Genomic DNA, 15,318 nt, shown 5'->3' with positions numbered 1-15,318 from the left:
TTACATTAATGTGTTATAAGGTGAGAAATGACTAAAATAAATGCCCATGTGATGTAAACGTGAGTCTCTGAGGGAAACATTTGAAGGTGAGGAAAGGGAAAACAATGCCACTGCAATGTAAAGGATGTTGTACAAACAAAATTTGTTAATCTGAATACTACTCTGTTACTTGAACTGATTCCTATATTACAGAGTGTTATGCTCTCATATGTCATCTTGACTCCCTTTTCTGCTTATATTTACCATACACATTAAATATTCAACTGCTTCTCATTGATGCATGCAGTAATGCTGGCCTTGTGGGGAGCTTTCCTGTCTTTTACTGCTATGACACATTAGCTAACTTTACTGTCTTTACAGCATAATGTTTATGCACATTAAGGTACAGCACACATTAAATATTACATTTCTTACAATATCCTTTTTACAGCTGTGGTTAAATCAAGAGAATACTATGCAACTAATAAAAAATAACAAAAGACGTTAAAGGGCTGTTCGGCTTTGAAGAGTGACTATAAAAATGGCACTGTGATATTTCCAACGACTTCCAGAGCAGAACCACTCAGTTTACAAATCTTAAGATGTGTTTTTTCTTATTCCACACTCAGTCTAGAACAGGAACAAAGCTGGGTTCTTTATGTTGCAAAATTGAGCCCCTCCTCCTCTTCCCCCTGCCTCCCAAAGTGATATTGTCTCTGCAGGGCTAACAAAAGGAGTAAACACTCATTTAAGTCTGTGAAATAACTAAATGACTCCAACAGCCAGACTGTAATAACTTGACACATGTTTGATAGTCCCTTATTCTGATATCAGTAGGACTTAACATTAGGGTGACCAGATGTCCCGATTGTATAGGGACAGTCCCGATTTTTGAGTCTTTTTCTTATATGCTCCTATTACCCCCCCGCCCCCGTCCCGATTTTTCACATTTGCTGTCTGATCACCCTATTTAACATAGAGTAAAATACTACACAGTGTGAGGAAGGGACATCACAGTCGAGGCTTAAATGCTCACAAAGAGACGATGCCAATTTGTAAGCCACAATCACTTTTTAAACATGAAAGGGACAGTTCTATATTCCTTGGCTATCCAAAAATCCACTGACTACAATGACAGTTTTGGACATGCAAATGAGAACATATTTAAGCATCCCAGATCCCATAGTGTTAACTTGCTGTCAAGCAGGGATCCTGCTCCCACAAGGACTACCAGTACAGGAAAGAGAATTCTAGGAAAACAATTCTGTTTTTAAAAGATTTCACCTTTAAATGTTAGTCTTTCCTTCCAGAATGCTATAGCAGGACAGAAAATAAAAGCCACAGATGCAAATATTCTCACTGTGCTGCTAAGACTGCTCTCCCTTCCTCACTAGTATCCATCTTGCAGGCCCACTCCTCCAGTATGAGGCCAGTCCCATTCTCAGATTTCCACCTGATGGCTGTGATACCAGGACCAGCCTACTGGCATTTCAATAACAGCCTGTTAGAGGATGTGGGCTTTGAGTTGTCCTTCCAGGAGTTCTAGCTAGCCTGGTGGAGGAAGACATGATCTTTCCCTCAGTACAGAGGTAGTGGAATGAGGGGACGGTACATGCCTGGCTCTTCTGATGCAACTATAGCCCTGGGGCCAGCTGGAGGATGTGCATGGTGATACAGCAGCTGGAGTGCGGGAGGTTTTGGAGCTGAATAGGCACATGATTGCTAATATTGGGAATCCATACTTCTGCAGTGAGTGTCAGGAGAAGTGGGATGAGCTCCGGGCCCTCAATGACCAGTGTTTTTGCATATTAAGGTATAGCACATACCTTCGTTCAATCTCACATTCAGCTCCTTCAGGAGATGGATTACAATTTCTGCTTCTACATCCTGAAGAAAACAGAGCTGAGCCAGGAAACATATCACCTGCCTCTTGGCAGAGGACAGCATCCCCTCATGGATCTGGTGTGGATGCAGGGAAGGGCCACAGCCTTCTATGCCAACCTCCTCTCCCCGGATCCAATGGACAGCAATGCCTGCAGGGTGCTGTGGGATGAACTTCCTTCAGTCAGTGTGGGCCACTAGGACCAGTTAGAGCAACTCTCACTCTGGCCGAAGTCTTGGAAGCCCTTCATCTGATGTCCACCAACAATTTTCCAGGCATTGTCCAGCTGACTGTGGAATTTTATGTGCATTCTGGGATGTACTCAGTTCACAGTTTGCCACCATTTGGGCCAAGTCCTTGGGGAATGAGGTGCTCCCCCTGTTGTGCTGGCATGCTGTGCTTGCCCTACTACCTAAGAAGAGGGGGACCTCTGCAAACTCGGGAATTGGGACGCAGTTTTGCTCCACAGCGCAGACTACAAGGTAACAGTGAAAGCCATCTTGGTGTGGCTGGGGCCTGTGCTGGCAGACATGATCTACCCTGACCAGGCCTACATTGTCCTGGATTGGACCATCTTCGATAATCTCTATTTGGTCTGGGACGTATTACATCTAGCACAGGGGTGGGCAATAATTTTCCTGGGGAGGGGGGCAACTCCACAAATTTTGGTAAGTCGTCATGGGCCGCACATTTCTGCTATATTAATGGAGGAGGTGCGGGGTCCGGGAGGGAGTTTGGGTGCAGGAGGGAGCTCTGGGCTGGTGCAGAGCATTGGGGTGCAGGCACTGGGAGAGAGTTTGTTGCAGGAGTGGGCTCTGGGCTGGGGTAAGGGATTGGGGTGCAGAAGGAGGCATGGGCTCTGGGAGGGAGTTTAGTGCAGGAGGGGGCTCCAGGCTGGGGTAAGGGATTGGGGTGCAGGATGGGGTGCAAGGTCTGGGGGGGGGAGTTTGGGTGAAGGAGGGGGTTCTGACCTGAGGCTGCGTTGCGGGAGGTGGTGCAAGCTGCAGGCTCTGGCCAGGAGGTGCTTACCACAGGCGGCTCCCGGCTGGCTGTGCGGCAAGTATCAGGCAGGCTGCCTGCATGCTGTGGCCCCACACCGCTCCTGGAAGTGGCTGTGGCTGGCTGCTGCTGGCATGTCTTTCGGGGAAGGGGAACATTGGGTCTCTGTGCACTCCTGCAAGCACCACCCCCGCAGCTCCCATTGGCCGGAAACTGGCCAATGGAAGCTGTGAGGATGGTGCTGAGGCCAGGGGCAGCATGCCTTCCTCCACCACCTACAAGGACTCTGATACATCTGGCACCTCTTTTATCTTCACCTGACAAGTCTCCCCCAAGACCTCTCTGAGCTGCTGGTCTTTTACCAGGATATTCTTGGGACCTGGAAGCTGGTTTCAGTGCCCAGTTCCATAGCAGCCACCAAGCAGGAGGACCTCCTCATAGAACCCGTATGACATACTCCTCATCTCTGTGTGCAGGTGATGGAGTCCCTCTTGATGCGCCAGATGTTGGTCCTGGCTGGTGCCACCAGACTTGGAGAGCTCTTGGACTATGATCAAAGGGACTGGGTGGACCCTGTGGTGCTCAGCTGTCCACCCCATGTGTCCCCCGTCATATGCTTTAGAAGGTGAGGGCAGCCTCAACTCCTGGTTCTCTTGCTTTCCTTGAGTGAGTGCTGTGGGATGGTGCTCCGCACCTTCACCTCACTCCTGGCTCTCCAGAACTCACTATCAGACCCCTGCCATGCGAGCCTCCCTGGCCACTCCTGATACACCGCCTGAGCCAGCTGCATGTTATCCACACCCACAGAACATCTTCTACATGCCCATGCTTCAGAACATCCACTTCCTCATCCTCGTGTCCTGTCCTGATACTAAGTGGCAGGACCAATTGCCACCTAGGGAGGGTGAGGAACCCTGGTGGGCCAGTCTGTACTCCACTCTGCTTCCATGGACTTACAGGAAAATTGGTTGATGACTCCTCCATGGAGCTGTGAGCACAGGCATGTATCTGGCATGGTTCACAAACTCCCCCAACACCTGTCCCTTTTGTGGCGAGAGGTAGACACTGGAACACATCCAAGTAGGATGCATCAGGTTGAAGCCCCTCTTCCAGCTCATCTAGAACCGCTTATTGAGGTTCTGACTGCCCTTTTCCCCACACAGCCTGGCCTATGCACACCCCATCTGTAGCCCCCACAAAATTGTGGAACATCATCTTCCTGGGGCTGGCCAAGGTGGCCATCCATCGTTCCAGGAGGAGGAACCCGAACAAGGTGATGGGGATGCTCTGTGACTGTGGGGCTTATTTTCAGTCCCTTGCCCAATCATGCCTCCAGGCAGAGTTTCTCTGATACAAAATTATATCAATATAGTTAACTCCAAAGCAGACTGCGAAGAGTTACAAGGGATCTCACAAAACTGGGGGATTGGGCAACAGAATGGCAAATTAAATTCAGCTTGTCAAGGAGATAACTAAGGGTGGGATATGATATAATGGTGTGGAGAAAGTGAATGAGGAATTGTTATTTATTTCCTCACATCACACAAGAATCAGCAGTCACCCAATGAAATTAATAGGCAGCAGGTTTAAAACAAACAAAAGGAAGTACTCTTTCTTACAATGCACAGTCAACCTGTGGAACTTGTTGCCAGGGGATGCTGTAAAGGCCAAAACTGGATTAAAAAAAAACCTGAATAACTTCATGAGGATAGGCCCACCAATGACTATTAGCCAAGATGGTCAATGATGCAACCCCATGCTCTGCGTGTCCCTAAGACTCTGACTGCCAGAGGCTGGGACTGGATGACAGGGAATGGATCACTTGTTGATTGCCCTGTTCTGTTCATTTCCCCTTGAAGCATCTGGCATTGGCCACTGTCGGAAGACAGGACACTGGGCTAGACGGACCATTGGCCTGAACCAGTATGGCCATTTTTATGTTCAGTGTCCATTGATTCCCTACATGTCTTTGAGGAGCAGTGGGTGCTGCTCTGGGTTCTCTGCTTGGTTTCTCCCTCTGGATCCCTGATTTTCAACCTTTGACCTTACTCCTGCTCCTATTTTTTCATTTGTTGCCTCAAGTATTCAATTATAGCCTGGGCTAAGTGGTTCCTCCCCATTAATTGAGGGGCTGGGCCTTTAGTTGGGGGTGGGCCTACATCTGTCTGTTTCCAATACTACAAATAGTACCAGTAGGCAGGCCCCAACTTGGTACTTTTAACTGCAGATTCTTCAGCAACACCATTTCCTGTGTGAAATCCAGGGCTGGAGTCCACAAATGGAAGACTCACCAGCAACCGTCTGAAATAAAAAATACTTAGGACCAGCTTTTCCGTGTTCCTGAGCTCCTGTAGACTTCAAGTGAGATTGTGGTTACTTAACACATCTGAAAATCAAGCCCCTTGTGCTTTTAACTTTCAGTGCTCTGAACAAGCATGAATTCATCTACAACGTCCTCTGAAGTAGGTAGGTGAATATTATTATCCCGGTATTGCCAGCCCCATGCATTCAAAAATCATGAGTTAGGCTACAAACCATCATGAGATTGATTTTGAAATCATGACATTTAAAAATTTAATCAATTTGGAGCTTTTTTAATTTGCCTTCTGTTTTTTCAACCTTCAGGGGTCACGTTTTTCAAGCTTTTCTTTGTACCCAGGAGGGCTAGAAACGTATCTTTTGTGAAAGTGGAGCTTCTTGTGTTGGAGTTGGGGCTTTAGAAACACTAAAGTTCTGAAGTTTAAATTACAAGTGCTGGCATCGCTGATGTTTCCATTTTACAGATGAGGGAACAGATAGAGCAGTTATGCAACTTCTGCATGTGCACAGCAGGAGTCGTGTAAGAGCCAGGAACAGAACTCACATAAGTTCTTGGCTCCTGTTTCCATTCCCATTCTATTCTATTTCGGTTTGTTTGTTCAAATCACTGGGCCAAAGCAAACTCCCAGAGAACAAAATCCTTAGGGCCAAATCCCTCTGAGAATTATCAGGCTACCTGGAGGTGCAAAACGGCAGCACTGCATCTTTTAAGGTTTGGGAGATTTTCTTTGCCACCCTAAGAGTTAGAAACTTTTCTTTTTCAGTGAAAGCTGACAATCTGCCAAATCTCACTGGGGCCGCCAGACAAGGTACTGGCTGGAGCTGGCTCAGTCTGAAACCATGTGTGACTGACTGGGCCCATATTTATCAAGGCATTGCATTAAAACTCTTAAAAAATAAAATACATTGTATCTCCTTCTGCATTAACAACATGCTATACCAGAACCAGACAGAAAGGGTTGGGAGGGAGGCTTGACAGGTGAGCGGAAGGAAAAGTGAACGTAGAGAAGATGATATAGTTGTTACTTTCCTGGTGTCTATGCTTTTTAGTCAATATGATAATTACTCACGAATAACTGCATAAGTATGAAAATGCAAATAGCTGACAATTAAATTATTCATGAGACATCAGGCATTAATTATTGTAATTAAATATCATTAGATACATTCATTTTACTAACACTTGCAGTTAATGAATATGTTAAATAATCACTGAGGGGCAGATTCAATCATAATTCCAAGCTTCCACCCTATGGAAGCCAGACTGAGTTTTTGTTGAATCTGGACTCAATATGGAACATATCGTACACGCTTATTAGTGTATTTTAATGACATTTAACGTGAAGTGTAACCATGCAGCATGTGCCACTTGTCCATTTGCCCAGGAGGGTGAAGTGGTACCAGCTGGAAGAGGATATGAAAGTAGCAATGGTGTGTATGTGGAGGGGAACTCTAGCCATCTTAACGCAGAACTTAAACTCTGTGTCACTTTTCCAGCCACCACTTCTGCATTACTTGTACATGTACAAACAGGGTACCTGTTGTGAGTGAATACTGTACCAAAGGTGCAATCCATGCTATTGTTCAGGAAAACTTTCCAAGTACAAACATAATTGCAAGCTAATTAGGGCAGGAACCATATTTTCCTTTGTGTGTATGTATTTGGTAGAAGTAGTAGTAATGGCTTAATCTGCAACAAGGGAGATTTAAGTTAGATATTAGGAAAAATGTTCTATCAGGATAGTTAAGCTCTGGAATAGTCTTCTAAAGGAGGTTGTGGAATCCCTGTCTTTTGAGGTTTTTAAGATCAGGTTGAACAAACACCTGGCAGCGATGGTCTGGGTTTACTTGGTCCTGCCTCAGTGTCTGGGCTCGAATAGATGAACTCTCAAGGTCCCTTCTAGTCCTACATTTCTATGATTACATAGCACAGAGTGCTCTCTGTCTTAATGGGGCCTTTGGGCACTACTGCAATATAAATTAAAATGACCAGCCAAACCCCAGCTTCTGCGAAGTTCCTGGAGGTGTATTTCAGATAGTATTTTTTTGAATACCATGCTGCCAATGCAGCTAGCACTACTTTTGGGTTATAGTTATTTCATCATATTGATGGTTTTGTAACATGTTCTTGATGTAGGAATCTTAAATAATTTTTCACTGCAAATACGGAGGCCTCTGCCCATCCCCATTACCACCAGTAATGATTCCTTCTCCCTACTTGACAGAAATCTTACTTTCCCTTTGAATTTCTGGGGCCTATTTGCATTCCATTACCCATTGTCTTCTGTGACAATTAGTTACTTGTATCGGGTGAGGGAAATCATACCTTAAGAGAAAAAAGTGGAGAAAAGAGATCAGATGTCGCCAACATTTGATGTTAAAAAATCATGAGGGTTTTTTAAAAATTATCTTTTTAATTTAAATTATTTTTATTTCCCTTCTGCTTTCTGAGCCTTTAGAGGTACTCAGGTCACATTTTCACACCTTTTTCTGAACTTGCTCTTTTTAAAAAAATGAAAGCTGAGATTGTCACATAAGCAATTGTCTCCATGCTGGGGTTCAAACAAAATGTTAAATATCATGAGACTTGTAATCAAATAGCAAGAGCTGGAGATCTGTGGAGGACTTAGATTCTGATCGCCATGTAAGGAACCAGGAATGAATTTTCCCCCATCTCACATTGGCAGAGACCCCGGGCAGTTTTCTCCTTCCTCTGCAGTGTGAGGCACAGGTCACTTGCTGGTTTGAACTAGAGTAAATGGTGGGTTCTCTGTAACTTGAAGTTTCTATATCAAGATTTTGAGGACTTCAGTAACTCAGGTAGTTATGGGCCTATTGCAGAAGGAGGTGGGTGAGGTTCTGTGGCCTGCGATGTACAGGAGGTCAGACTAGATGATCATGATGGTCCCTTCTGGCCTTAAAGTCTACATGTCTCTAAGTCTTTTTCTGCAAGGGGAGGGAGCCTCTTAAATCCCCCAAAAGCCTCTGAAATCATGTGTAATTAAGTACATCGTGGTGCTTTTACTCCTGACATGTGCAGCCATCTTTTCTGTTTGCTTTCTAAGCTGTGCCCCTTTACAGGTGACCTAGAGTGGAGTTTCCTTTTTTTTTAAATTACTTTGTTAAACTTATTTTATGTGATATTTATTAATTTTTTTAAATCCCACTTTTTAAACCTTAAACTATGAAGTCCACTCTCCCCTGGTTTCACTGGAAAACCTGTGCATGGGGTAGCCCCAGACATGTAGTCTATAGGCTATCATATCTTAATAAAAGGGGATGGTATGTTTACACTTTAAAAAAAAACCATCCTAACCCCATCCTTATTAGGGATTGAAAGTAAATAGGGGTTAACAAAGTAAATCTTTTTTAAAAACAGTTTGACTAAAAATCCCTGCCTTTCTGAATTACTCAGATTTTGGTCTCTTGGGATTTCATAATTTTAATAGTTTTGCAGTCACCACACAGCCTCCCAGAGTAGATGACGCCTGAATTTCTAAAGTAAAAAAAAAAAGACCAAAATGAATCATCTTTTTTTTTGTTTTGCTTTTCTTTCTTCAAAAAGCTTTTAAGAAAGGAACATAAAAGAACAAAGCTCAGTTCTTTAAAAATCCTTTGTAGGTCACTTTAAGCTGTCTGAATCAAGTGCACAGTATCCATGGACACTTTTCTGCCATTCATCTCTTCTCTCTGTTACCTTTAAATGATTTTACTGGAATCCCATGTATTTTAATAGAACAATAACTGAAAAATAGAGAAAGTAGATAAGGAATTTGGACATATTCAATTCTTTACACATCTTGATGTTGCTGCAAAGACCCTACTAATTATTTGGACTAATTTGTGTTATCTGGCATACACTGTCAGCTACTGTTCCCTCACTGTGTGCTACTCCTTTAAAACCCATGGCATACTTTGTGTATAGCTGTTACACTAAAACATAGCAAACTTCCAGCATCAGAAACTTGGGGAAGAGCAGGGTTCAGGTTTAAATAGGGAAGTCCCAAGTGAATGATTTTTCTGACGACATTTGGTGAAATCAAAATAGCAGGCACCGAATATATTCTGGAATGAGAAATAAAGGACACTTGTCCTGGGGTGCAGAATAGCACTCCTCTGACTAAATGGCATCAGTCGGAAGAGATGCTTAAGCGGCCACGTATGTTAAAAGGGTATCGTTACAGTGCGGAAGAGCTACGTTTTATATGATTGTGTAACACACGAGTGAAGTGTAAACATTCAGAAATCATGGTACACTTAAAGCAAATGAAAGCAGATCTCAGCAGAAGAATGAAAAGTAGACGTAAAGAGACAAAGGCAGAAGGTTTATTTTGTGAATAACGATGGGAAAGCCGTGTACACACACAATGTAGTTGAGAATACAGAAGTACAAAGAGGAAAGAGCAGCAGTTCTGAATCAGGAAATGTTTCATGATGACAAGGCATTAGAGGAAGGGAAGAAGTCGTTTACAATCCCAGTGGATATAGTGGCATTAGTGATATGTAAACAGAGGGGGAGAGCCAGGGACTGCTGCACTGCTATTTAATATATTTGAAATTTGTAACTTTTTATGTAACATGTAATACATATATAATATATATGGTACACTGTATATATCTATGCATTTCCACATTTCTAGAATTGAGGAAATAGTGTGTTTGAAATCTCTATACATGTATATATTCTTTGGTTTTCATTTCTTGTTTGTCTGGTGCATTATAAACACAGTATGCTAGGAACACTGATATAAGATGTATCTCTTTCCCCAGCTTCCCTTGTCACTAACAGCAAACTGAAAACAATGATCTGAGACAGCTTTGTGGCATGATGTTCAGCAGACTTTGCTATGCAACAAAGCACTTAATCGGGTTCTTAACTCCCATTAATTTCAATGGGATTTAAGTAAGAGCTGGTTGGAAAACCAAAATTTTTCCTGTGCGAAAATTTGAACAAAAAATCTTGGTTTGAAAATTTTCAGTTTCAAATTAAATGTTTTTTGTTTCAGATTAACATCTTGAAACAGTATGATATTCATTTTGACTTGAAATGTCATTTTGTTTTCATATTTTGGTGTCAATAAAACCAAAACAACAATTTAAATCAAAGCAAAATGAAAATTGCCATTTTGAACTGACATTTCAACATATAATGTTTTGTTTTTCTTTTTCAGTTTCAAGATGCCAAAACAAAATTACCTTTTAAGTCAAAATGAATTGAACTATTTTTGTTTACTTTTGGCATTTTGAAACCAAAACATCATTTCATATTGAAGTGTTGATTCAAATGAAAATTTTTATTTTGACATTTCCTGCAGGCAAATCAAAATTGTGGTCATATTTGTCATTTTGTTGTGAAAAATGTTAGTTTCAATTAAACCAGATTTTTCAGTGGGAAAACTTTCCATATAATTTTTAATCACCTCTAATTTAAGTATGTGCTTAAAGTTAAGTATGTGCCAAAGTATTTTGCCAAATTGGGGCCTATGTTGTTTAAGTGTAATACCGTTAATTGAATATTTGCTTGTCTCCATTGTCTAAACTGGCTAAAAGGAATATCATCCAAATAATTCTAGTCTGATCTAAAATAATCCAATAGTGTAGATAATAGAACACTTAGTGTTTATGTTTTTGATATTACTACAATAATTTTATCCCCAATATGGAACATATTTTGTTATATTCTATTTACAGAAGTATGGCTTATGTATAAAACAAAAGAGAGGAATAAAACATTTTTACAGGCAATCAACAGCAAAATTACCTCAGGCATTTCTCTAGTAAAAGAAAGATGATAAAGAGATTATTATGGTGTAATACAATTATTATACAGCAATGTATTACACTTAAGTTTTCAGACCAGGGCAGCTCCTTGAGACATTAACATTCTACATCTAACAGAGACAAATAACAGCACTTTGTGCACACAGTCAGGTGTCAGGATTGGGATGTGATGCCTGTGACACTTAGGCTATGTCTACACAGGGATAAAAACCCCACAGCTGGCCCAGATCAGCTGACTCGGGCTCTCAGGGCTCAGGCTCTGGGGCTGACAAATTGCTGTGTGAACTCTTGGGCTCAGGCTAGAGCCTGAGCTCTGGGACTCTGTGAGGGTGAAGAATCCCACAGCAAAGGCATCAGCTCAAGCCCGAACAGCTACACAGCAATTTTTATCCCCTGAGCCCAAGCCTTGTGAGCAGGGGCGGCTCTAGGAATTCCGCCGCCCCAAGCAGAGCGGCACGCCGCGGGGCGCGCTCTGGCGGTTCCCGGTCCCGCGGCTCTGGGGGACCTTTTGCAGACGTGCCTGCGGAGGGTCCGCTGGTCCCGCGGCTCTGGTGGACCTCCCGCAGACATGACTGCGGATGGTCCACCGGAGCCGCGGGACCAGCGGACCCTCCGCAGTCATGCCTGCGGGAGGTCCGCCAGAGCCGCCTGCCGCCCTGCCGGCAAAATGCCACCCCAAGCGCGCGCTTGGTGCGCTGGGGTCTGGAGCCGGCCCTGCTTGTGAGCCCAAGTCAGCTGACAAGGGCCAGCTGCGGCAGTGCCACAGGTCTTTTATCCCTATGTAGATGTACCCCAAGGGCTCAGGGATTGAAGCAGAAGCCAAGCTGCTGTCTCTCTCAAACTGTAGAGCCTCAGCATACTTAATAAAGATCTCTTTCCCATAACTCTGCCTGCATACCACATCACTTAATAATAATGAAATACAGACCTGTAAACACTTACTCTTGTGAACAGTGAGCTCAAATGAGTGTTTGTAGGTCTGAACACTGTACTAATACAACATGAGTAGTAATACTGAAATAAACTATTGCACAATTCATTAGTGTACTTGTCCTGTAAAACTCTTTCCAGAAAGAACAAAGTATGACATGAACATATTTTCCCAGATTCACCCGGTTACTAAAGGAGGGACTAAATTTAAGCAAGTGATTAAGTCCCATTGACTTCAATTTGCTTGTGTGCTCAAAGCCAAGTACATGTCTAAGTACTTTGCTGAATCACGCCTGATCTACAATGGTGAGCAATATCATGCACTTAATCCTCATTCATTAAGGATAACAACCCATCAGTGAGCAAGGTGATTGATTCCTGAAGTGAAAAATAAGCATATTCCTCTGCCTACAATTATGTATTACAGTACTGACATTCTCAGTTCACAGATAAAATAGATCTACTTCAAGAGGTAGCAATATTGCAACTAACAAATTCTGCCGGTGGATTTGAAATATGATATCCTCATTGGACCTTTGGTTAAAATGAATAAATTCATATCATGGTGCATGTTTGAAAACCATTCCATGTGAATTCATAGAATAGTTGCATTTTGTTTTAATCAAGTGAACTTTATTCAAATGAAATGTACAGATAGTCATGCCAATCCTACTCCCAGTGAAATCAAAGACAATTCTGCCATTGATTCCAACAGGATGGGCTCAGTATATTGCCAGTGGCTTATCCAAAATAGTTTAACGTTATCCACTGTTATGACATATTTGATTCCACAGACATTGAACCAAACTTCTAAATCAACAGCAGTGAATAATATGGGATGTGATGTATTTAAATTTTAAGGGTGAAATCCTGGTCTCATTGAAGTTGATGGGATCTTTGCTATTGACTTCAGTGGAGCCTGGATTTCACCCTGAACTCTTAGCATATCTTGTCATGGACTAGTTTTATGCATTACACTGTAAGAAATGAAGAGACCATGCACCGTGCAATACCCCAGTAGAAATGGGTTAAAGCAGTATTTTCAGACTGATATTCACTATCTACTAGCATCTGTTCCAAAATTAAGCAAATGAACCAAAGCAGAGTGAAAATGATTCATAAATAGGTGAGAATCAAGATCTGAATGTTTGCTTTGGAACGTTCCATACATCTGTCATTTTTTACACAAAATAATACAAAGAAATATGATGCTACTTAGAAACTTAGCTTCTGCATTTAAAGCCATAGTTGGAGAATTAATTATTTACAATAAAATATTTTAATATGTTCAAAACATTGATAAATGATTTTAAAAATGTGGTTCTTATTGCTTTTCTGAATGCTAAACTAATTTCCTGTTCAGTCAAGGCATCTTCCATTGTGTGTCAATAGCTTTAAAATACTAAGTGTACAGATGGCTACTAATCTTCCTGTTCACCCCACTCAACTACTGGATCATCATCCATTCGCAAAATAAGGTAGGAGAGAAGCTGGAAGAGATTCTGCCACAATAATAAAGAGACAAAAAAGGAGAGGTCGCTTACATCTACCTCACAGCGGTCGCCAGCATAGTTTACATCACAGATGCACTGGTATTTGTTAAGTAGGTTCTGGCAGAGGCCTCCATTCATGCACGGATCAGAGTTGCACTCATCAATGTCTGTTTCACACCTACAGTAAAAGACCAAAAGCACTAAGCAACCGTGTTAGCAACTAGATAACATTAATCAGACAAGGGTTTCTCACTGTCCTGAAAATAACAGATGTTACCACCTACACTTACATCTTTGATGTCTTGTGTTGTTTTCACATATAGGTACAAAAATGGGAAATCCCATATCTGCGGCATTTTGATGCTCACATTGGCACTTAGATATGTAAAATGGACATTTGTGACTTAGGCTATGTTTACACAGGAATGAAAAACCTTGTGACGGTGGAGGGTCCCAGAGATTGGTTTCTAGCCAAGTCTGAATGTCTACACAGCAATTTTTAACTCTGCAGCCCAAGCCCTATGTGTCCAAGTCAACTGACCCAGACCAGCCGCAGATGTGCCACGGGTCTTTTATCCCTGAGTAAACATATGCTTAGAGGCTGATCTTGGCTACCTTCTGTAGAGAACTGTGCTCCCTCCACTCTTATTGATGTCCGTGAGAGTTGAAGGCACTTAGCATCTTGAAGAATTGGGCCCTAAGTCACAAAAATGCCCATTTTCATCAATTCATAGATCCCCCAGTTAGCAGGGACCATTGTGATCATCTATTCACATGCTAAGTCCCTATGTGAGCATCCAAATACCTATTGCCTACCTGAAATAGTAGCATTCTTCTGCTGGTCTAGTTGAGGACCATAATGCCAGGAAATATAATATGTCAACTGCAGCATTGTATCAGATTTTAAAGGCTTAGTTAAATACTATTTAATGGTTTCAAACAATATTTAGTATAAAATAGGGGATATCCCACTTTTCATGACAAATAATTTATTAGCGAGACGAGTTGGATGAGGTAATATCTTTTGTTGGACCAATTTCGGTTGGTGAGACAGACAAGCTTTCAAGCTACATGGAGCTCTTCTTCAGGTCTGGGAAATGTACTAGAGGGAATGTCTACACTGCAATTAAAAACCTGAGCCTGGCCCAGGCCAGCAGAGTTGGAGTTGCGGGGCTCGGACCGTAGTGTAGTGTAGATGTTGGGAGTCGGACTGGAGCCTGGGCTCTAGGACCCTGTGAGGTAAGAGGGTCCCTGAACTCAGGGTCCAGCACAAGCCCAAATGTTTATACAGCAATTAAGCAACCCATTAGCCCACGCCCAGTGAGAGCAAGTCAGCTGGCATGGGCCAGCTGCAGGTGTCTAATTGCAGTGTAGACATATCCAGAGTGTCAGAGCTAAAATACAAGCTGGAACAGATTGTTTAGCATAATTAGTTAATACATATTTCAAGGAACCATTCAAGGTGAAATGGCCCATTAATACCTCTCCAGTCATGTGGGGAAAAGGCTGAGTGGGAGGTTTAAGAGAGTTACAGATTGTTGTAATAAGTCATAAATCCAGTGTCTCCACAGGCACCATCTTCCAAATTTCCCCAGGGATGCTCAACCCCTGCTCAGCCCCAGGCCCTGCCCCCACTCCACTCCTTCCCCCAAGCGCCCACCCTCACTCCATCCCCGCCCTCACTCCCACTCAACCCCTGCCTCCAACGCCCCACCCCACCTCTTTCTGCCACTCCCCTGAACGCGCCCTGTCCCCGCTCCTCCATCTCCCTTAAGGTGACCAGATGTCCCGATTTTATAGGGACAGTCCTGATATTCGGGGCTTTTTCTTATATTGGCATCTATTACCCCCCACCCCGTCCCAATTTTTCACACTTTCTATCTGGTCACCCTAACTCCCTTCAAGCACCTCCTGCACACTGTGGAACAGCTTATC

General features: G+C 42.9%; 1 protein-coding gene across 1 annotated transcript in view; it reads right to left on the bottom strand.

Moving 5' to 3' along the window:
- Positions 1-15,318, bottom strand: part of CRB1 (crumbs cell polarity complex component 1) — a 120,862-nt gene that overhangs the window by 21,268 nt on the left and 84,276 nt on the right. The window contains exon 12 of the mRNA XM_039483413.1: positions 13,435-13,561. Within this exon, the coding sequence (XP_039339347.1) occupies positions 13,435-13,561 (127 nt within the window). The remainder of the gene's footprint in view (positions 1-13,434; positions 13,562-15,318) is intronic.

This window comes from Mauremys reevesii, linkage group 8 (genome assembly GCF_016161935.1).
Source record: "Mauremys reevesii isolate NIE-2019 linkage group 8, ASM1616193v1, whole genome shotgun sequence".
NCBI classification, from domain to species: domain Eukaryota; kingdom Metazoa; phylum Chordata; order Testudines; family Geoemydidae; genus Mauremys; species Mauremys reevesii.
The sequence above is the reverse complement of the archived record's forward strand: the minus strand, read 5'-3'. Positions and strand labels throughout refer to the sequence as shown.